At 34.3% G+C, this 24649-nt stretch overlaps 1 protein-coding gene across 9 annotated transcripts in view; it reads left to right on the top strand.

Annotated features, from left to right (window-relative positions):
- Positions 1-24649, top strand: part of QKI (QKI, KH domain containing RNA binding) — a 162102-nt gene that overhangs the window by 98386 nt on the left and 39067 nt on the right. For all 9 annotated transcript variants that reach the window (XR_005986249.1, XM_041745511.1, XM_041745512.1 and 6 more), the window contains one exon: positions 16575-16718. Coding sequence is in view for 8 of the 9 variants with exons in the window: in XM_041745511.1 (XP_041601445.1) it covers positions 16575-16718 (144 nt within the window). In the remaining variant the exon portion in view is untranslated. The remainder of the gene's footprint in view (positions 1-16574; positions 16719-24649) is intronic.

Here is a 24649-nt window from a genome sequence, read left to right on the forward strand (position 1 = left end):
AAAGAGTGGACTTGGGTGTCTTGTCTAAGCATATCTTGTTGTACGTAAGGAAAGTCTTTAATCACTGGTGGATAAATGGTGCACCATTCCTTGGTTACTGAGAAAACTTCCTTGATCACTGATGAAACATATTTTAAAGCTGTTAATTAAGACTTTGAAGCAAATAATAATTTTGTGATTATATAGTTCTAGTGATGCCAGTGGATAACAGGGAGAGGAGTTTAAAAATTGCACTTTAAGTTCACATCTCTGAAACTTGTGTCTGATCAAAATGATTTCTAATAGAGAAAACAAAACCTAGATTCTCTGAACTATTTTATTCTGTTGAGAGATTGTGCCTTTCTTTGGTGATATAGTTGAATTCTCAGGGAATTACAGTAGAGTCTAAAAATAACAATAGAATGTTTAGCATTAAAATTATAATATTGGATAATGTATAAAATATTATAAAAAGTGACAGTTTGTACAGTAAAGAGTCATGAGTGTAACAGGTCAGGTTTTAGTTAGCAAATAGATTGGGAATTTTTAAAAACAGTTTTTAGGGAAATTAAATATATTGACTGCCAGTTCATGAAGGAAGGCATCATACAGCTTATTTTTACCTACTAAAATGTCTGCAGAGTAGCATTTAATTAAAAAAAAAAAAAAGATAACAGTTCCTATTTTTACCCTGTTTTTGCTTGATCACCGTCTATTTGATGCAAGCGTTTGAAGGTACTGTTAGCTGTTGTTTCCACTTTACCTGTATTCAGACTATTGCTGTTGCAGTCATGCTAACATAACATCATTGAAGAATAATTGTTTTTAATGTTTTCAGTTCATTCACATCTTTGAATGTACGTGTCAGTCTTACTCTGGATCAGTCATTTTTCACTAGTACCCACAGGAAGTAAAAACTACTCAGTATCTTTAAGAGAAAAGGGAAAAATTGCATTGCATAATACACTGCTACATTAGCTATCACTCTTATGGTTATATTTTGCTGTTCAAATTATCTTGAAGATGTATTAGAAAGGTATCACTTTTTATAGTCATAACTTGTTAGCCACATTTTAATAAAAGATTAGAAGACAAGTCTTGGATTTTATAGGTTTTGGACGAGAGAGACAGTGTAATACGAGAATTGTAGACCTGGAGAACCCTGAATTCACCTAGTTCTTCTAGTGAGCTAAAGGTATGCTTGCTTTTTATCCTCTGAGAAGTCTAGATATGTGAAATAAGTTAACATTTTGGAATTATCAGGAAAAGAAGGGACTCTGCTTATAATAACCATTAACATTAACCATTTAGGCAACCCAGTATTATACTTTTGATCATCGGACATCATATCATCTATTAACCAGAAATTAGAAGTATGCTATTCATAGTATTTATACCTGCTACTACCTGGCTGTGCATTAGAACTCTCTGTAGAGCTTTTCAAAATACAGTTTCTTCTGACCCATTCCTATGATAATCTCTGGGGTGTATTTTGGATACCTATCCATATTTTTTTTAGTTGAAATCAGGAGGATAATTTTAAGATACTTAAATGTACCAAATAATCATCACTGTTAGAAATCTTTTAGATGACAAACAGAATGGTGCCTGGGTGGCTTATTCCATTAAATGTCTGCCTTTGGCTCAGGTCATGATCTCAGGGTTTTGGGATAGCGGGGAGTCTGCTTGTCCTTCTGCCCCTCCCCCTGCTCAGGCTCTCTCTCACTCTCTCTCTCAGATAAATTAATTCCTTTAAAAAAAGAAACACTATTAACCTTACATTGGTTTGATTTACTTTTATTGATGGTTGGTTAACATGATGACAGGCAGTGGAATTCATATTAGTTGGAAAGTCCTCTTTTAAGGAAAACCCAGGAGGGGAGCAGGGATACTAGGAGTTACATAGTAAAAGTGTTAGGCACTGTGAACTTGGTCACTGCCTCATTCTTTCTTTCATAATCCTTGCAACCTTTGTGCCCTTTTCAAATGAAGAAATGAAATTTCAGGAGGCAGTTGACTGATGTAGGTTATACAGTAAAAAAGTCTAGTATGCACTTCTATAGCACTGTGAATTTCGGTGTCTGTCACTCAACTGCGAGTAAATAGTTATTTTCTTACTGCTTATTTCATTTCTGCCTTCCTTGCCTAGCTTGTGAGTTCCTTCAGGGCTTGTATGTTTGTTCACTTAGCAGTCATAAACCATGTTTACTAGGAAAATGCTTTCTGTTTTAGTAGAAAACTCAAGTATTTACGAAGTAAATAAATGAATATATGAATGAGTTGCTCAGGGTTCCAGAGATAACTAAAATATGCTACTGAAATAAGACTTCCATTTGGTCTTCGTTCTTTCCTTGCTGTATTATGTACCCTGTTCACTTTTTTGAGGTAGGTAATGAGGAGAGAACTTCTTGTTTGTTGCCTTTCTACTTAACAAATTCCTTTTATTCTTTATTTTCCAATGTCCAAATGCTGATTTAGGGTTTGGAGCATACTTAACATTCCAATTACTATTAGTAAATGTGAATACTTGGTAGGTGCTCAGGACGATGGAATGTAAAACAATTAATTATAAATCATACTGCTTTTTTCTTTATCAGGATCTTGGAATTCAGGTAATGACAGTAGAGCTCTGCAGTTAGGCATCTCTGTATTAGAGACTATTGTGGTTTTGACACTGCTTATCGCTGATGGGTTCAAGATTACCTGAAGGAGGCTGTGAATTCAAATTTGGGCAATATGAATGCTATAAATATCCACAGTGGCATTAGATTGGACAGACAGGACATTGCAGAGTAACAACTATAAATAGTAGAGCTGCTTTTCATTTTCTGTCTTGTTGTCCTCAAGAACTGTAACCTAACAAACCATGTGCTCTTGCTCTCTTATATTTTGGAAAATTTAATTATATAACATTAGGCTCTGATCTTTGGCTTCAAGAAATGAGGCAGGCCATAGCTATATGTGGATCCTTCATGATAACCCTTATTTTCCTGCGATTTTAGTTTATTCATTCGATTCATCTTTTTATTTTGTGTATGTGCTTTTACTTCAATTACATGTTTAGTGTATTTATATTTAATCACAGCAGGCAGGTGTAGAATATTCTGTTTTGGTATTTCCTAGTTGATATTTTTCTTGATACATCTTAAATTGAAATTTTTAGGTATTTAATTATTTTCCCTAACCCATGGGGAAAAAGTACACATGTAGGATGCACAAGAAAATACTACATGGCTTTAGTAATCATTTAACCAGTATATTTTATTTACTTGCTACTTTTAAGTTTAGAAATTTAATTCCAGATGTTTTTTAAATGCTTAGTGTATACAAAGTATTTTGCCAGATGCTTTAGGAAAGTGATTCTTAATATATAAGGATAGTAGTGAGTAAAGTTAACGCATAATGATTTTTTAAAAAACTAATCTGAATTTAGGTATATTTTTAAGCAGATTTGTATTGTGTTCATTATAGCATGTATACATGTTGAGAAACCAGTAGTATATTTGTATATGACATGACTCATTGATAAAATATGCATAGATGTAAAATGATAAATACTCAACAAAAACTGATGAAAACATTATAAAAAGTACAAGCCCACATCTGTGCAGATGAGAACAGAGAAATGTGCAGCTCTTGGTTATATACCAAACTCTTATTTAGGCATTTTTAAATATATTTGAGTAATATAAAAAAATGAAGGAATCATCTTGCTCTCTGGAGGCTTATTACTCTGTATGCTGATGTAGAAGACTATACAGTTTTAAGTATTACAGAACCATGAAATCCTATGGAAGCAAAGTGAGGGAGGTGAATTCAGAGAGGGGGAGGTGTGAAAATACTATGGAAGAAGTATTTGAACTCATTCTTCAATTTTTAATTTTTAATAAATTCCCTTTACTACTCTTTTGGTAAGTTTTTGTAGAGCTCATGGAATAATCATAGTTTATTCCTTTTTCTGGGAAACTGTAGTAGTTCTTTATGTGCTGTTTCAAATCTAAACCCTATATGGAAGACAATTCAATGATTTGATTAGCTGAGCTCTCCTCCAGTTTGCTACCCTAGAGATTACAGGTGCATCTTTATTGAGCTTGTTTGTCATAAAAATTTTATTTTAAAATAATTTCATGTTTTAACTTAACATTTAGCATATTTTTATTGATTAAGTTAATTAAAAGTTAGATTATGTAAGATGGCACTCTTTATCCCCAAGGAGCTTTCTGCTTTTATTTTCCTAAATTATAACCTACAGTCATCTTAGTTTATTTGCTGTTCTTCAGTCATCAGTTCTCTTATATTTTTGCTATGTCATTTTCTACAGTCCTTTCTTCCTGTTTGATTTTAGATAGCCTGTTTGAACAGTGGCAACATCAGTTATATAGGTCTTAAGAAACGCTCACTGCTCCTCTTTGTGCTGTACAAACATAGCACATTCAGAGCTCATCCTAGTCCTGTGATGTTAAGTACTAGACTGAGCTCTGTTAATGAAGGTGAGGACACCAAGGTTCAAGTATTTTGCCTAAATACAGCTAGTAAGTATAGTATTATAAATTCATTTAGAATATCAACAAATTGAATATTCAGAAAACGTATTTAAAAATCATATTCTAAAATAAATCATTGTTTTGTTTTGAATGTGTGTCGAATTTACTAAGTAAATTCCATTAGGAAAAAGTACCTGTATAGTAGTGAACCATATACTGTCATTCTCTTAACTCTCTCCTTAAAACTATCATACTTGGGGGACACCTGGGTGGCTCAGTTATTTAGTGTCTGCCTTCAGCTCAGGTCATGATCTCAGGGTCCTGGGATCTAGCCCCATGTCGCACTCCCTGCTCAACTGGGAGTCTGCTGCTCCCCCTCCCGCTGCTTGTGTGCTCATGCTTGGGCATCTGCATGCGCCTTCTCTTTCTCGAATAAATAAATCAAATCTTTAAAAACAAAAAAACTATCATGCTTGGCCCTGGGAATGATCTTTGTTCAAGGAAGTAAGTTAACCTGTAGGTGGCTTTGTCAGAATAATCATCCTGTTTATTCTCAATGAAATAATTATAATACTTATTATGGTTTTAAAATATTTAATCTTTTCTACTTAGTAGTATAATGTTAGTTGTAAAATATTTAAAGCAGACCGTATAATCTGAAGTCACTTTAGCTGAGTGATACTAAGTCAGGGTTCTGCCCATTAGTTTATCTCATTTTTCAGTGAGAAACAGGTGATTTATAGTAGTAAATTTAAAAGGTTTAAAAGGGTTTAAAAGGATTGATTAGCTTTGTAAGATATAAATTGCTGTGTACAAGGCCCTATATGTTTACTTTTTGTTAATACTAGGTGTGACTTCATCTTTGTATCTCATGCTGTACTTAGTAAAAATTGAACAGTTGTGGGCCATTTAATATGGAGGTGACTTTGATTCTAGACTCCTTGCAGCTTTTTAGATAGTAATACACATCAGAATTGCTATGTCTGAAAATAAAAATGATAGCAGGAAACATTCTGAGAGGATCTGGGGAAGATTTCATTATGATTCTTGTATAGGAAGATTTACATGGAGATGTCAATTGTCCCTAGTTAATTTTCAAAATATTACATAATCCCAAGTGGAAATCGGCAATTTTTTTTCTGGAGCTAGACAAAATGATTATAAAGTTTATGTGAAAAAATTAACAAGAATAACCAAGGAAAGTCTTGAAAAGGAAAAATTTAGGGGACAGGACTAAGGCTTCCAGAATTTAAAACATATTATAAGTAAGTAGAACAAAGTGGTATTAATGCATCATTGGGACAAAACGGAAATTGGGATTTTGGTGTTTGGGGTGGAGGAGAGTAGAAATGTTCAGTCTTTTTCTTTTTTCTTGTGTACTATCAGCAAGTATACATTCCAATTTAATATTTTAAAACCTCACATTTTAAAACAGATGACTTCTTTCTATACTTGTAATTATCTTATCTTGCACGTACTAAATAGTGAAGAGAAAAAGACACAGTATACAGAATTCCACATAGGAACGGCAAAAGGATTCTACTAAAGCTTTAAGGAGGTGTTTCATGTTTCCAGGGATAACAACTGCTTTTATATGGGTGATTGTTAGCAACAGAAACTCAGCCCCAAGTTTTTGAAAAAATTTCCTGACAGTTCTTTATTTCTATTCTCACTCTATTTTTGTTAACCAGTAGTCAGCCATTGATCTTTATACTTGCTGGGAAGTGAAATTAAAAATCACTTGATTATATTTGTCTTTTTGTGGGAAAACTTTACACATATTTAGATCAGTCTTTTCACCTTCACTGTGGTATCATCAAGATCATATTCAGCTTCCCAAATGGTCACAGCGAAACTTACTTTCACATTCTACAGACAGCTCTGATCTAGAGAAATCTTAATTTGGTTGTCATTGAAAGAAACCAATATGATTTGGCCATATTGAGGTCATAACTGGTGATATAATTTGGACATATGGTTATTACACTTAAATTAGTAGACTTAATGTATGAAAACTGGAAGGAGGATATACCTGACAGTCTTTTAGTACTGTTTACAGGCAGTGGATATTTCTTGTGAAGGAAAGTATTAAGAATAGTCCCTTTTTTCTTAACTTGGAAAATATTTGACATAAAACAAAAAGTTCTTCATGTTAAGGGAATTGTCTCATTGTGCTTTATTTATCTATTTCAAAGATTTATTTATTTTAGAGAGCATGCGAGCACACGAGTGGGAGTGGAAGAGGAAGAAGAAGAGGGAAGAGGGAGAGAGAATCCCAAGCAGACTGTATGCTGAGCACAGAGCCTGACCTGGGGCTTGATCTCACAACCCTGAGATCAGTATCTGGGCCAAAACCAAGAGTCACACATTCACTGCCTGTGCCATGCTGGTGCCCCTTATTGTGCTTAATTTAACAAGCTTTTGTTGAATGCTTGCTTCCTAAAGAATTTCCTTGAGGAGGCTTCAACAGACAGTATAAACATATTCTAATCTTCATATATTATTAGAAAATAATTTGCTTTGAAAATATGATTGTTGGGGCTCCTGGGTGGCTTAGTTGGTTAACCATCCGATGTTTAATTTTGACTCAGGTCATGATCTCGAGCTCAATGTTGGGCTCCCCATTTAGCTGGGAGTTTGCTTCTCTCTCTCAAATAAATAAGTAAATCTTTAAAAGGAAGAAAGAAAATGTTGCTGGCGTCAAGTTAAGAAAATTTTTGAGGTGGTTTATGTATACAATGGAATATTACTTAGCCATTAGAAATGACAAATACCCACCATTTGCTTCAATGTGGATGGAACTGGAGGGTATTATGCTGAGTGAAATGAGTCAGTTGGAGAAGGACAAACATTATATGTTCTCATTCATTTGGGGAATATAAATAATAGTGAAAGGGAATAGAAGGGAAGGGAGAAGAAATGGGTAGGAAATATCAGAAAGGGAGACAGAACATAAAGACTCCTAACTCTGGGAAACGAACTAGGGGTGGTGGAAGAGGAAGGGGGGGGTGGGGGTGAATGGGTGGGTGACAGGCACTGAGGGGGGCACTTGACGGGATGAGCACTGGGTGTTATTCTGTATGTTGGCAAATTGAACACCAATAAAAATAAATTTATTATTAAAAAAATAATAAATAAAAAATAAAAACTTCGCTAAGAAAAAATTTTTGAGGAACTTTGTAGCTGGAGTCAGTGAACAATTATGTGAGGCCTACTTTATGTCCATTTTCTCAGTGAATATTAAACTTAATTTAAGATTGCATATACAGCTGGAGATAGTTATATGTCTAAGCTTTATTGCTTGGCTTAAAATGTATATTCATAAGTATGTTACTGGAACCTTGGTTTGCTTAAATACGTAATCCTTTTGAATTCTTTTCTTGGAAGTTTTGACATATGAACTTTCACATTAAGAGCACAGTAGGGGGCGAAGTCTTAGGCTCATTTGCCTGACTACAAATGTGTAATTAAACGAGTTTATCAGCAGGGGTTGGGACAATCAGTGTGGTCTGATGTTTCATGTTATAGAATTACTCTGTTCAGATAGATACTGTAATTAGAACATAATTTTAAACTTCACAGGCACTTACTTATCAGGTGTTTTTTGGTTTTATTCTAAAAACCAATCAAAACCAAAAGGGGTTCTCAAATTTTGATATATATATTTTTTTCACTTAATAGCTTTATGTCATTGTACATAGTAGCTTCAAAAATGAAATGGATGGTATGTAATGGAGAAGTATGGTTAGAACTTATTTCATTCAGGACAATGGTTTGAATTAGCCCTAATTCAATAATAATATTGGAGATGTTCATTGTGTACTACGACCAAATTTTAGTTTTAAGAATCTCACCCATTGAAAACTTTAATATAACTGAAGGAATTCTATGTGCTAAATGGCCACAGGTTTATCATTTTTGTGTCAATGAAATTTGATAGGCAGTTCTCTCATCTAGGAAATAAAAAAGCATATTTGTAGATATGAGATCTTTTTTTTTTTTTTTTTTTTTTTGCCAGGTGTTTCTCTGACAGTTGTCACTACTGTTCTTCATATAACTTATTCAGGAATTCATTTATGGAGAAAGAGCACTTGACTTTGAATTAGGACATAGGACCAACACCAAACAAACAAAAAGCACATACACCAGATAATTTCAGTGTGTTGCCTTATCTGTGTCCAAAGTCCCTACTATCTCCAAATGGTGTGCAAACAAGACATGTTTAAAATACCACACAAAAAATTTTAAAAGTAAAATAGAAAAAGGTCTTAAGATTCAAGATCTCAGTGTTCTGTTTCTGGCTTTTTCACTAACTCATGCTCTTTGGGGGGGCAGTTTGCTTAATTAGGGCTCTCAGGTAGGTAATGTCTTATGCTAAGAATTAGTGTTGGGAGTGCAAGCTCTGAGGTCATTCTGCCAGATAGAACACTTACTGTCTAAATGACTTGAGCAAGCCATGTCTGTCTCAGCCTCATTATTAACATGTTGTAGGAATAAGAATACTGTACTCATACAGCTGTTACAAGGAATGAATGAGGTGGTATGTTTATATTGCTGAGAATAGTACTTGGCAAGCAGTAATTGTTTAATAAAAGCTTAGTTACTATCTTATCACCATCATTATTTCCATTTCTAAATTTCTTCATCACCTGAGAGACTAAAAGTTATTTGAAATTTGTTATTTCTTTATAGCATACTTGTCAGGAATGTAGATCATAATAAAGTATCAATGGTAATTGTATCTACAATCAGGAATGGATGGCATTATAAAGTTTTATATGCTGCTAAACTTTAATTTACTCTATAAATAAAGCTATATTGCCATTTCCTTCAATGTTGTCGTTTCAGCCTCTCTAAAATTAAAAGATTAAAGGTCAGTGGTTTTGAGTTTTGAACTTATGTACAGACATAGTAATTATATACGTTGTCTTTGCTCTTACGTTGTTCTGTTATATTGAGATAGAGCTTTAGTCTTGAAGGTCTTGAAGTCTTGAAGCTTTAGTCTTTTTTTTCTTTTCTTTTTTTAAGATTTTATTTATTTTAGAGCAGGAGTAGGGAGAGGAGCAATGGGAGGGAGGTAGAACTAGCTGACTCCACCATTGAGCTCAGAACCCAACCTGGGTCTCAGGGCTCAATCTGAGGACCTTGAGATCATGACCTGAGCCAAAACCAAGAGTTGGATGCTTAACACACTGAGCCACTCTGGCACTCACCTGAGTCTTGCAGTTTTAAAAAGACGTTGACCTTTCTGTTACTGCATTATTCTTATATAATGAAACAAGGTAGTCCTAAGGTGACAGAGTAAAGGGAAAGCACTGTCTGGATATGAAAGTCATACCTTATGAGCAGTATTGTAGAAGTATGGGAAAGTTAACTAGAAGAGAAGAGAATAAAAGTAAAAGAGAGGTGTAAAGATTGTCACGTGGAACTGTCAATTTAAGTACGAAGGTGAAAAGAAGCAGGCCCAGAAACCAAGATCTATACCAAGGTGAAAAGAAGCAGGCCCAGAAACCAAGATCTATATAAAGGGAGATTATATAGAGGCTTCTATAGGCAGAGACACAAAAATAATGAATACAGCATAGGCAGAGACACAAAAATAATGAATACAGCAAAGTACTGTGGGGAAAGCTGCAATATATTGATGTATCTTAATGACACTCCTCAATAAAAAAGCTGAGTTGTTGAGTTCAGTAAGTATTTAAGGGCCAGATAGGTGTAAAGTCAGTTATATACATACTGTCAAGGGTATAAAAATCAATGAGAACATGGTTCTGATATCAACTAAGCTCGAACTTTCTTATAAGCTAGAACAGGTAATTATAAGTTGCATTATGATAGAACAAAAGATAAATAAAAGCAAATATTAAAGAAGGCATTCTGGACATAGGAGATAACTTACATAGTTATGGGTGTCATGATCCATGTTTATGAATAGGCCAATTTATTTACAACATGGAATGAATATAAGCAAGAAATGATACCTGAAATTTGTGTGGTTTGTGAATGGGTATATGTAGTAGCTTAGCTTCTCCTTCAGGGTACAAATAACCTTATGACTGCATTTCAGAGATTCTTCTACAAAACCACTTAGTCCTTGTCCTCACATTTCAAAAATCTGTACTCCTTAGAATCCATAATAACTGAGACCTAATTGTAGACAAGTTTGGAGAAGGGAGATAACAGACTTCAGTTGAGACATACTGAGAGTGCTTTGGAGATACTGATACCACATGTCAAGTTGACAGTTGAATCTGAAGGCCTAGAAATTAGCAGGGATGACTGTGCTGGAATGCAAATTTGGGACATGCTCTTCTGTATTGCTGAGGATTTGGTGGCACATTAAATGACATGACATTGCGCTGTGTGAATATAAACCAGACATTGTAATCATGAGTAATAGTGAGCTGTTTTTTCCACATGATATCTCTGCTGTTGACTCTTGAAATGTAACTGTAGAAAGAAATCAATGCCTTAACCACAGTTTCTGAGAACTATACCATTTTGGATGTATATCCATTTTGCTATCCCTCCTCTCTGCTTCATTTCAGTCTTTTATTTGTCGCAAATTATTAAAGTGAGAAATTTAGGGAGTAGGTTCATAACGTACATTTTGGGTACAGAAGTATGTACCCTAATCCTATTTTATTTGTTTTCTTATGACTGAAAAAAAAAAAAACCTTTATAGAGAGGTTTTATTGACTTCCCCTATAGTATTCATCCAATTCCATATTGCCTTTATCATCTGTTACAGAAGCAGAAAAAGAACGCAGGGAGAAATCTGGTTGGTAATGAATAATAATTACTAGGCTTAAAACTCACTCTTCGGGCAGCTCAGGTGGCTCAGCAGTTTAGCGCCGCCTTCAGCCCAGGGTGTGATCTTGGAGACCTGGGATCGAGTCCCACGTCAGGCTCCCTGCATGGAGCCTGCTTCTCCCTCTGCCTCTCTCTCTCTGTGTCTCCCATGAATAAATAAATAAAATCTTAAAAAAAAAAAAAAAAGACTCTTCAAGGAATTTGCTTAACTCTGAGTTTAGAATGGACTACAATTGGATAAATGTGGCTTCTGTGTAGAGTGATCTTAAAACCTATTTTTTAAAAATCAAGTTTGATATATTTATGAATTACATTATGTAATTATGTGAAGTCTGTGGATGAAAACATGGGTGCCCCCTGCGCCCCCGCCTGCCAAGATTCTTTGGTATTTATTCCTTATTGCTACCTTGTGTGCTTATGTTGCTGGTAGTTGATTTTTTGGTTTGTTTTGTTTTCATCTCATCTTTCTGTTGTGGTGAGAACTCAGTGGGCCCTTTTTCATTTGGAAGCTCTTACCTTTCACTTTGGTTTCAAAAGTATGTATTACGGTGATAATTTTTCTTCCTCCTTCTTCCTTTTTCTTTTTCTTGGTGAAACATCTGTCATTTAGTTTCTGGACCTTTCGAACTAGTCCTCTAATTTTTAACTGTTCTTTACCATTTTCCATCTCTGTCATTGCTGCTGCTTGGACGGAGAGTTTCTCAGTTTTTGTCTTCCAGTCTACCAAGTTTTTCATTTTACTGTCATAGTTTTAGTTTCTCAGATTCCCTGTTATGTTTTGAATTATTTTAACAGCATCCTTTACCTCAAGGATGCAACATCTTCTTTTAATTCAAAACTCTGCAGAATTTTGAATTTTTCTTCTCTCTGGTCAGTGGTTGTTTTCTTGAGGTGGTTTTCTGTTTATTGGGCTGGTCAGACTCCCAAGAGAAAAGTCTTCCAGTCTTCCTCCACTAGTGTGTGGGCTGACTGCCCTTGCTCTAGGTGTAGAGCTGGACACCTCAACCTTCAGTGTGTAAATGATCCCACCAACTGCCCCTCAAAATCCAGTTCTGTAAAGTAGAACTCTTTAGGAATACATTTCTCATCTTTTGCTGGGAATTAAGGAGTGCCAGCTGAGAATAGATGTGGAGCTTCAACTGCTCCCTTAGTGAGAATTAAATCAGTCTTCAAGTCTTAGCCCCACCTTTATCCCTGTGACTATTGCTGCCAGTGCCTCAGCTTTTTCCCTAGGGGATGGAATGAGGTGGCAGGGGGAGGAGTCTACAGCAGAAATTGGTTCCTTTTCTCTTGGGGTTAGCTAAACCCCTGATTGCTCAGCTCAGATGCTTTGTGGTTTCTCAATTGTTTCCTTTCCCATTTTCTTCTTTATGAGTTTTGTATATTTTAAACTCTACAGTATTCTAGAATTTTAGGAGGGACTATAAGTACATGATGATAATAATCTCACCATCTTTATCTTTGTCTACAAGTTTTTATTATTTCAAGTGTTTTTAAAACTAAGCAAAACTAGGGCACCTGAGTGGCTCCAGGGGTTGAGCATCTTTGTTCGGCTCAGGTCATGATCCTGGGGATCCTGGGATTGAGTCCCACATCAGGATCCCCACGGGGAGCCTGCTTCTCCTTCTGCCTATGTCCCTGCCTCTGTCTCTCATGAATAAATAAATAAAATCTTAGAAAAAAAAATAAGCAAAAACCTTCATTTTGAAGCAAACATTAGGGGAGATGTAACTTTCTTTTATTTTCAGTTTTTGACTGGCACTTCAGTTGTTGAATTAATTAAGAGTATACATTTGCCAAAGTGTTTTACAACTTAAAAATGTATTCCTTGAATAAAGCACAATGTCAAATTATACTTTAACTTTATTCTCTGTTCCTATCATGCAATTAATCTCTCTTCCTTTTGAAATCCTTTGGCTTTTTGCCTTTCCATGTATAAAAGTTTCTGTGGTAAGTCTCATGGTATTAGTTTTTATTCCTACACCTTTCTAAATATTTTGGATTATAAATCTTCCTCAGTCACCATTGTATTAGCACCTATATTAGTATCTGTATTTGTGTCTTACATATGTGTATATGGGTAAAACAATTTTAGTTGTCTTTATCTACAAATTATAACAGTTATAGGTTAGTTTTGATTGATTGGTTTTTCTTCTCAGTTATGTTACATTTTCCTGCATCTTGGCATGCATGTTAATTTCTGATTAGATGCCAGATAGTGTGACTTTTACCTTGTTGGGTAGATGTTTCCTATTCCTGTAAATATTCTTGGGCTTTCTTCTGCGACACAGTGAAGATAGTTGGGAACACTTTTCATCCTTTTAGATCTTGCTTTTAAGATTTGATTAGGCAGTACCAGAGTAGTCTCAGACCAGGTTTAATTATTTCCTATGACGGAGGCAAGCCTTGTATATACTTAACCTAGTATCTGTGAATCATGAACTCTTTTAGTCTGGCTCTCTGAGGGAACCCAGCACTTTTACCTTGGGTCCTGTGGCTGGTTCTTTCTCCAGCCTCTGGTATTTCCTCTGCCACACATGCACTGACTAGTGTTCAGCTGAGTGTATGAGTGGACCTTGTGCAGATCCTCAAAATTCTTTCAGAATAGCTCTAGTACTCTTCTCTGAAATCTCGCTGGGTTGGTCTCCCTGGATTTTTTGTTTAGTCTCCACAAGCCAGAGAGGTAGCCTGGCACCCTTCCCCAGCCTGCATCCTGGAGACTCCCAAGCCAGAGAACTGAGGTAATCCTAGGGTTGACTTCTTGATTTGCCATCTCTCAGCCTCATTGTCTTCATTGCCTGACATTCAGAGGCTTGAGAACTGTCATTTCTTGTGCTTTGCCTTTTTTTTATTTTATTTATTTTATTTTATTATCATTATTATTATTTTTTGGTTGTTTCAGCCAGGAGAGTGAATCTTGTCTGTTATTTTTATCTTGGCTGGAAGCAGAAGTCCCTTACTCCTATGAATTTGGACACCCTTTTTTAGGTTCATCAAAATGTAGAAGTCATTTTATTAGATCAGAAAATTGATATATAAAAAATATAAATACAAATTTTGGTGAAGAAATATTGTTAACATTTTTTAACATAAAAATTAAAATCTGTATTTAAAAATTGATTTTTCTTGCCACGGTAGAGATACATTCATATATATTTTATGTTGTTAGCCCTAGAGAGAACCCTGAGATTCTCAATTTTTTCCAACTCCTTGATACCCTAATTTCCCTTTTTTTTTTTTTAAGAGTTTTATTTATTTATTCATGAGAAATAGAGAGCACAGCAGAGACATAGGCAGAAGGAGAAGCAGGCTCCATGCAGGGAACCCAATGTGGGACTCGATCCTGGTACTCCAGGATCATGCTCTGGGCCAAAGGCAGGCACTCAACCAATGAGCCATCCAGGCTTCCCCCTAGTTTCCCGTTTCTTTTCATGGTGTCTGTCCCCTAGGCAAGATGAAATACTTAATAGATATTTTTATTGAATAGTTACTTCCAAACAGCTTCATTAGTATTTGAATCAAAACAACTTAAAGTGAAAAAAATTAAATTTTATTCATAAATTTTAATGTTTATTGACATCATTTATTAATGAGATCTCTATTTTTCTTGGGCACCATTCAGATTAGCAAACATTAGGAGAGCAAACAGTATTTTCATACTAATGATATTAACAAATATGGGCAGAAACATATATTTGACTGTTAGAATTCATTTCCATCCTTATTGGCTAAGGCCCATATATTTTCGTTAGCATGACCTCTGCAAACATGTAAGTTGTAGTATAGGGCTGTTTTATTGTATTAATTTTATTAATTTATGCCAGTTTTTTAATCTCCTTTGGAATCTTAAAATTTATTTTTAAATTTACTTTTATTTAAATTCAATTAATTAACATATAGTGTATTATTAGTTTTAGAGGTAGAGTTCAGGGATTCGTCAATTGTATATAACACACAGTGCTCAATATGTCATATGCCCCATCGCCCAGTTACCCCATCCCAGAATCTCACAATTTAGTAGTGACATTTAAGAGGAAGGTACAGCCACACACATTATCTATTGTTACCTTGCACTGAACCAGGTACATGTATCCATACCATTTCTTTAGTTATTTATAAATTTACACTCTTATTTTCTGGTTTTAAAAATGATTTATGAATTATATTACTTACGAATGTGTCTGTTATCTCTAAAACTTAAAACAAGAAGTAATTGTGAAATTATCATATCTTAGGTGAAAGGGAAATGTAGTCAACCCTACTTTTAAACCTCCCTGTATATTGGTTTGACTATGTTTCCATAATGGGGTATCCCTCACTAAGTGATTTGAAGACCTCAGGAGATGAAACATTGATGTTTTCCATTAAGCAAGTACTTATGATTGCTATAAATAGTGACCTTATAGTTTACTGTTTTTAAAGCAAGGTCTGATGGAAACATATATTCCTTGTAATGATTATAGTGAAATGTTTCCATAATTACTACTTGATACACTTAAATGGCATCTTTTTTTTTTTTTTTTTAAGATTTATTTATTTATTTGAGAGAGAGAGAGAGAGGGAGCACAAGCAGGGGGAATGACTGAGAGAGAAGGAAAAGCAGGTTTCCCTCTGAGCAGAGAGCCTGACACAGGGCTTGATTCCAGGATCCCTAGATCATGACCTGAGCTGAAGGCAGACCCCCAACTGACTGAACCACCCAGGTGACGCTTAATTGGCATTTTTTTTTTTTTTACATAATAATGTTTATGTGCAAAATACTTGTCCTGAACTTGAATTCAGCCAGTGTTATTTAAAGTAGTTGTACAGAAAAGGAAAAATCACTGAATTTGAGAAAGCAAATGTGGATTCAGCTCCTAAATCGGCATGTATTAGTTGTGTGACCTCGATGCTGACTTGTTTAAGTTAACCTTCATGACTTATTTACCCCATAAGTAAAATAGAGAAGAAATAATATGCTTTTTATGATCACCTAAAGATGACTCCATAATAACTTTCTTAGTATATAAGAACATTGCAAGGGATCTGATGGCCTTGCTTACTGTTGTATCTTTAGCATCTGGTTTCATGCTTCGTACATGTAAGTGATCAAGAAATATTTGTTGGATTAACTGTCATTTGACCACGTAGTTTCACACCAAGCCTTTTTTCAAGGAAAAGAATTCAAAAGGTTTATAATGTCATTATAGCAGAATGATGCAAACATAGCTTAAATTATTGGCAACTTGTTAGTGTTATGAAAGATATATTCTCTCTGAGAAGAAAAATTGGTAATGTGTTTTGCAAATTTTTTAGGAGGAGCAGAATAGAGGCAAGCCTAATTGGGAACATCTCAATGAAGACTTACATGTACTGATCACTGTGGAAGATGCTCAAAACAGAGCGGAGATCAAACTGAAGAGAGCCGTTGAAGAAGTGAAGAAATTACTGGTACCTGCAGTAAGTAATGATTTCCAAATCTTAGATTTGGGGCCCAATCCCGTTTTCCTTTAATTTTTTAAATTAGTGTAATGTTTATCTTAATGAAGAGGTTATTTTTTTATTTAATCTCAAAGCATAAATATGATTTATAACTCATTTATTATAGCATAATAGGCAAACAGACATTACTCAGATCCTAAAATGGGAAAACCTGTTTATGTTGGGGGAAGGAAATGTGAGGGGAGCTAGCTCAATTAGTGTCCTACTTTTCAAAGATGTTACTATTATTGCCTCACTCTATTATAGGGTGAAAAGGGTAGATACATTATCAGTAAGGGGATGAAAACCTTTTTTGATGGAAGAGCAGTTTCTCATTGTAAGCAAGTAACAAATGTACAGAAAAGTCCTGTAACACTCCTGTGTTAGTAGGAGTGCATTGTTTGAGTTGGCTGTGAGTTCCAAGTACCCTCCTGGCATGTCATTGTCTCCATCGAAAGATTAATATTCCCCAGTGAAATGTTCCCATAGTATGATGAAATTTTCTTTTAGAAAACAGGAGCTAACTTTTGTGGATTCATTAGATATCATCTCGAGCACTTTTCACACTTCAACTCATTTAATGTTTTTTTATAAGATACTAAAAACTATTAAAGTTCATATTTAGGGGTCTTAGCTAAAACACTGAAAGTAATTTTGGAGGTGATGTCTCATAAAGGAATGACCCCAAATACCTTTGTTCTCGTCGTCCCACTATTCCATCATCCATCTTTCCCTCCCTGCCCAGCACCATCCTTGTCTTTTCTTATTACATAACCCTTTAGTAACTCCTCATTTAGAAATGATGGTTGCACGCACTCCCAGAGTATTGTATTTTTCAATGGAAAATGACAAATAAATGATTGGTTTTCAAAATCTTTTTAAAAATATTTTTTTGTTGGTAAAAATGATAGAAATGTGAACCATAACTTGCTACTGAAAAATTAGGAATATTCTTAGTATTCTGTCAAACAAAAACTTACTGAAATTTACATAAATAAGTATGGCATCTGTTATTCTTTATTCCCCAAATAATCTATTCTATAAACTTAGAAGCTATAAACATTTCCAATTTATGGGATAAAATTAACTACTTAGAAGAAAAGAATTCCACAAAGATGTTGTTCATTTAGATCTTATAAAGAATATAAACAAATTATAAACTAAAATGTATAGTTTTATACTATTAACCCATATAATTTTCCTCCTTTTCCTTAATAATTGTACAGTTTTGAAAAGCTATATAATAAAGGGCCTTTTTTTTTTTTTTTAAGTATACTGGACTGTTCGTCCCGTGACCAGAAAAAAGTTATTTAACATTATTTTATTGCTATATATATAGATGAAAATGCTCACCTCACATAATACTAAGTAAATAAGTTCACCTAATACAGTAAATTAGACCAGTCGTCTGATAATTAAAATTCTTACTGATTTATTAGTTTATTCCAGCCATTCTGTGAACTACTTTAGTTTTAAAAGTTATTAACCTGGGAAAGAGCATCATGTAAAAGTTGTGTTAAGTAACTAGCTTACTAGTTACTAATAAGCTATGTTTCTTTCAGAAAGAGTAAATTTCTATTTCCTCATTTACAAAATGAGAATTGGAGTAAATGACTTCTAAGATTGTCTTTGAATAGACAATAGAATAGGTGGTAGTGGTTTAAAAAAAAACGGGAGACATTTTTTAAAAAGTTCATACAATTTATATTTCAAAGGAAAAGAGCACTTTTGGTGATAAAATCTGTCTCCTATTGAAACTTTTTTAGAGTTGTTACTAATTACTACCGCTGAAGTAATACAACTCTCTCAGAATTACAAATTGTAGAGTAAAAATACTTGAAGGTGTATACATTCAATAAAGTAATTTAACCTTATAGAATTTCTTAATCCTATCCATTTTGTCAGATATGCGTATTGTAACATGGCTGCTATGTCAGGGAATTTATTTTTATTAAACTCAACATTATTAAACATTTCTGGTGATGGTGCCCTGATAAGCAAAGGTTTAAATAAAACATAAGCTTTACAATCCTGAAGAATCAAGTGATTTGGGTTTTTACTTATAGGTTGTAGGGAAACAAAGCATTTATTTGAGAGCTGACTTCTGGATTCGAATCCCATCGTTTGTGGCTTTTTACTGTCTCCCTTTCCTCATTGGAAACATCACAGTCAGTGATTGGGAACATCACTGAACTCTCATGTAGTTATTATGAAATTAGATGATACATGGAGAGTGCTTAGCATAATGCCTACCACAGAACTATTTCATAGACGTTTGCTATAGCTTTTTGACACTGTCTAAATAATATTGTTCTATAATTGTGTAGGTTCACATACTGCTCTTTCCAAGTGCTGATTATAAAATGAATGCATTAATTCAGGATTGGAGAAAAATACAAGCTCCTTCTCAACTCATTATTCTTTTTACGTAAATTGATTTGACCCTTATAAAAAAATTCACTGTAAGGCTCCTTACAGAATCCTTTAGTTTATCATTAAATATTTTCAAAACAGTATTTTTGGACTGAAAGTATGGACCCACCATGATTTTCTGAAGAAAATTCATACATAAATGAATTGGTTAAGTCTGATTTATTTTTTCCTGTTTGTGTAAGAGTTATAAAGGGAATGATAGGGACACTAGCAGTTATTTAGAAATGTATTATTTAAGATGCCCTCAGATTCAGAATTGCAGAACAGAATTATTGCCCTAACTCAGTGGGATTTGACTAAGGGTTGTCAGAATCACTGCGTGAAAGACAACACATTTCTTATCAGCATTTATGTTTTGTCTAACTCTAGGTTGGCCCTCCAGTGAGCTGCCAATAGATCTTTTTAATTCTTATATTACATGAAGACGTTTTGAAACATTTCTGTGGTTTTCATATCTCAAAATTTATCTTGAGAATAGTGACACTTGGAATTTTGTTTTGTTGACCATTTCATTCTCAAATGCTTATTTATCATTGCCATTAACAGTACTTTGCAGTTTTGCCTTTCCTGTCTCTAAATCTTATATGTCATTTGGAGTCTCTAGCCGTTATCAAGTGTCCAGAAAAATGCCAAATTCAGTCAGGTTTACTTCCTCCATCCCTCAGCTATGCTCACTTCCTTTTGCCTTCATTTTCTTTACCCTTATCTCAAGCCAGTTACTCAAAACCCCACAGCCAGCATTTGTACTTATAGTTTTGGACTCCATAGACCCATCCTTACATTGCAGTCTATTCATAACCTTACTCTGCTTAAAAAACCCTTTTGGTGGTTCCCTCTTAACTCCAAGAGGAGAATGGAGAATTCTTGAATGTGTACAGTTTCCTTCATGATTTCTGTAGATTATCTTCCAGGCTTCATTTTTCACTCTTCCCCAAATCTAAAGTACACATACATACACAAACATTCCCTGCTAGAGCCACAGACTGAATCATTCTGTATTTATTTGATTTCTTGAACCTTTCTTCTCCTTCCTGGACCTTTGAATTCATTCAATAAATGTTCATTGTGTGCATTTACTATGTCAGCTGTGGAGGATACAGAAAGAGTAAATAAAGCTAACAAAGTGCCCGCCATCTTGAAGCTTACCTTCTGGTTGAGGGGAGGGGGCAGCTTGGATTACTGACAATAAGATATACACACACACATGTACACACATACACATACTATAGTAGGTTGTGCTAAAATGTGAAGAAAAATAAAGCAGGAAATCGGGAGCCATGGATTAAGGAAATACTATTTTATGTGAGATGATTAGGGAATGCCTCTCTCAGAAGATCACATTTGGGAAAAAAGAAAACCTAATTGACATGTGGTGCAATCATTTAGATATCCTAGGGTTTCTAAACAAAGAGAACAAGTGTGATGATGCCTAGAGACATTTTTGAGGTGTGTCAAATGGGGTCCAATGAGGAGCTTATTGAGCAGGTGAGAGAGTGGTGGGAGGTGAAGTTGGGGAAATGGGGAAATGGCAGTTACAGAGGCCTATAGGCCAAAATAAGGATATTAGATTTTAGTCTGACATAAGAAGCTCTTGGAGGAATTTGAGGAGAGGAATAACATGGTCTAATTTGTGTTTTAAAGAATCATTCTGAATAGAGAACAGACACACTTTGAAGGCGATGGAGAAAGCAGAAAGACCAATGCAGAAGCATTTATATTTCATGAATGAGGTGAAAGGAGTGTGGACTAGGTTTGAAGGGGCTGACTAGTAGTAGATTAGGGATTTATTTTCAAGGTAAAGCTGGCAGGAATTTTGATGGATTGGGTGTTGTGTATATGTGAAGACTTCAAGGTTTTTACCCTGAGCAATTGGACTTTTTCTCCTCTTCATATTGTTAGAGGAACAGGTTTGAGAGGGAAGTCAAGAAATCGGCTTCAAAAGTGTAAAAATTGACCTAGCAAATGTTAATTGGGCATTTAGTTATAACAATCTGGGCCCAACAATAGATGGGCCCAGAATATGTCAAGTTTGAAGTTGTCATCATATCAAAAGCTTCTAGAGCCAGGAGGCTGGATGCTATCATCTAAGAATTGGATAAAGGTAAAGAATTAATCTGGGGACTGAGCCCTGAGTATTAAGAGAGAGCGAGCATGAGTTAGGGAGTAGTGGGGGAGGGAAAGCAGAAGAAGCAGACTCCCCACTGAACAGGGAGCCAGATGCAGGGCTTGATTTCAGGACCCTGGTTTCATGAACTGAGCTGAAGGCAGATGCTTAACCAACCGAGCCACCCAGGTGGCCATTGCATTTTAAATTTTAATACTTCATTCATATTACAGTCTCTGAATTGCCTTCCAGAAAATTTCTACCAATTCACAGTCTTGCCATTGTTGTATGAAATGACTGTTTCTCAACACAGTCTAAAGCCTTGGGTATTAACCTAAGTCTTAAATCTTTGCTTTCCTAGTAGTTTAAAAATAATTATAATAAACTCTTTAATTACAAAAATGTGAATAAAATAATTATCATAGGTTTTTTAGGTTTTTATATTAAGCGACTGTGTGATATTATCGATAGTTTTGTAACAAAAAACTATATTCTTACCTTTACCTTGAACAGGTACACAGTTTCATATTGTTTCCATGGGGAATAGGAGTCAAGATTACATTTTCATTTACAAAATAAATTTTAGGTAAAGTGTGAAATTGTCTTTGTATTATTTCAGTATATATGTTTCTTACCTAACCATGTAGACGAAGTTGATTTTTGGAAAGAAGTAGATGTAGAAAGTAGATGTAGAAAGAGTTGCATGTTTTTTGCCCATTTTGTTTAATGTTATTTAGTAAAAGATCTATCCCTGGCTTGAGGGACCTGGGGGGGAGTAGAGAGTGGAGAGCAGAGACTTTTTTGCTTTATCTGAAATTTCATAATTAAAATGTAATAAAATATGGGTAAAGGTTGTACTTGTATTCCATGTGACAGGGTTCTAATTTTTCTAAAGATTTTGGTTATTTTAATGTGTCCCCATTAATTCACATAACTCTACACACCACTAAATGTTCAGTAAATCAATCCAAAACCTTTTTTAATTTTTTAAAAAGTGTTTATATATTTATTCATGAGAGACACAGAGAGAGAGGCAGAGACACAGGCAGAGGGAAAAGTAGGCTCCATATAGGGAGCCTGATGTGGCACTCAGTCCTGGGACTCCAGGACTACGCCCTGAGCCAAAGGCTGATGCTCAACCACTGAGCCACCCAGACGTCCCAGTCCAAATCCTTTAAATCAAGTTGGGTTTCAGAACAGCCTTATGAAATAGGTTCTCTCTTCCCATTTTTCTAACAATCTCATGGAGAAACCTTAGCATTGTTAGAGAACTTGGTAATTTTGTTTCCAAGAAATAGTTTAAAATTCTTATTTCACTGCAAAAGTAAAGGGTTGAGAGGATTCACACGTGATTCATTAGTAGAATCTGATAGCATCTTACATAGAGAACTTGTTTACTTTGGAAATAATACTGTTTTTAATTCAGATATTTCTTTGATTTTAACAGTTTATTTAAATCTCTTTTGTTTTTAAATCACAAAGCAAACGGTGCCTAACTAGAGAAGAATAGGTTCTCTGGTTATATATAATGTTTTTATCTGACAAGTCTGTTACCACCAAATATCTACTAAATATATCTTTCTATTTTAAGTAATCCATTCTGTTGTTTGAATCTCACTTCAATAAATCTCCACTATACTGCTTCAGATTCCTTTGGCCTTTACTATACTGCTGTAATTACAGGGTGATCTTTTGTGAAAATTTTCATCTATACACACTGATTAAAAAAAAAAAAAAAGGACTATATAACAGTGTCCTGACATTGCAGATCTTTGGGGATTTAGGTGATCTTTGGGCAGAGACCTATTGCTAATACAAATCTACCCTCGAAGTATTTCTTGAGCACCTGTATTCCTGCCGCCCAGCTGAAGTAATCTCTCTTCCCATTGTTAGTCTTATTCTGTTTAATTAATTCTCCCATAAGTTAATAAGAGTGATTTTAAAAATGATTCATAAATCATATTAAAGGCATGACTTAGCCATTTCACTTAGAATAAAATTCAAGTTCTATACTGGCATCTGTGAGTTAGGGCATCAGGTGAGCTGTCTGGTATGAAACTTGTAAAGTGAGGAAGTTGTAAACAGGTAGTTGTGAAGACGCATAAAGTCAGAGAAGGAAAATGTTAATGACACAATTTTAGAATTTTGGGTAGTTCTGTGTAACTATAAAGTTTAATTTCCACATGTGTAATTTTTTTTCTTTATAAGTTATTTTAAAAATGGGAGAAAGAATTTTGAAGTACAAACTTGGAATAGAAGAAAATAAGCAAGAAAAAGAAAATCACATTTTCTAAAATGATGATCAGAGGGTATCTTCAGACCGACCAGTAGAATTCTGCTAAGTATGTAGATAGAATGTGAAGCAGAGGCTTTATAGGAAGAAACAGTGCATTGTGTGTGACAAGATTTAATACAGTGACAGCCTTCTTATTTTAAGTGTACCCTGTAAGGAATTATTTAGGGAATTGTGATTTCTGACTTTATTATATTAAAGATAATTGAGTAGGAAAAAAAGTAGTTTTAATGATTCATATGGAATTTTACAATATGGATTATTTACTAATTTTTGCTCTGTATTTAAGACAGGATATGTTGATTATTTTTTTGGTATAAGCCTTATTGTGAAGTGACACTATTATTTGTTTTTCTACAAATTTTTGGGTTTTTTTAATTGAAATTTTATAGTTACTAATTTAATATAGTTATCCCTTATGATGAATTATTATTTTATAGTTAAATGATAGTTTAAATTATTTAGTTCTTATATATGTAAACCTTAGATTGTTAAACATATACATAGAACTTCTTTATTGTAATTAGGAAGCTTTCTTCAAGTGACATTTTAATGCTTGTTCTTTTTTTTTTTTAATGCTTGTTCTTATACACATCATAATTCTCATATCTTTCTGTGATCCCATCAAAGTAAACCGGGCTGTTAAATTTCTTGGCTGAATTTCTTCTTATATTCTTAGCATTTACTTAATATGCTTATATATAAGTACATAAAATTATATATAGCTTTTCAAATCACTTTAACATATATTTGATCCTTAGAGAAAGCTTGTATTAATTTACTCATATACCAGTTCTGTCATCAGGTATTTTCATTTCCTTTATAATTACTATAGTGATATTATAATATGTTACAGATTTTCACTTCATTTGTCTTTTATAAAACAATAAACCTGTTTCTAATTAATTTGGTTTTAATATTCTCATGTACATATTAGGAAATGAGCATAGATCAGTTACTGTCTATTATTTTAAGGACTCATGAGGGTCTGTTATTTTTGGACTAGGATAGGTGAAACCATTAGAGGAGTTTGAGAGAGGAATGACATGATATGAGTAATATTTTTCAAGAATTACTTGA

This window comes from Vulpes lagopus, chromosome 2, assembly GCF_018345385.1.
Source record: "Vulpes lagopus strain Blue_001 chromosome 2, ASM1834538v1, whole genome shotgun sequence".
NCBI lineage: Eukaryota > Metazoa > Chordata > Mammalia > Carnivora > Canidae > Vulpes > Vulpes lagopus.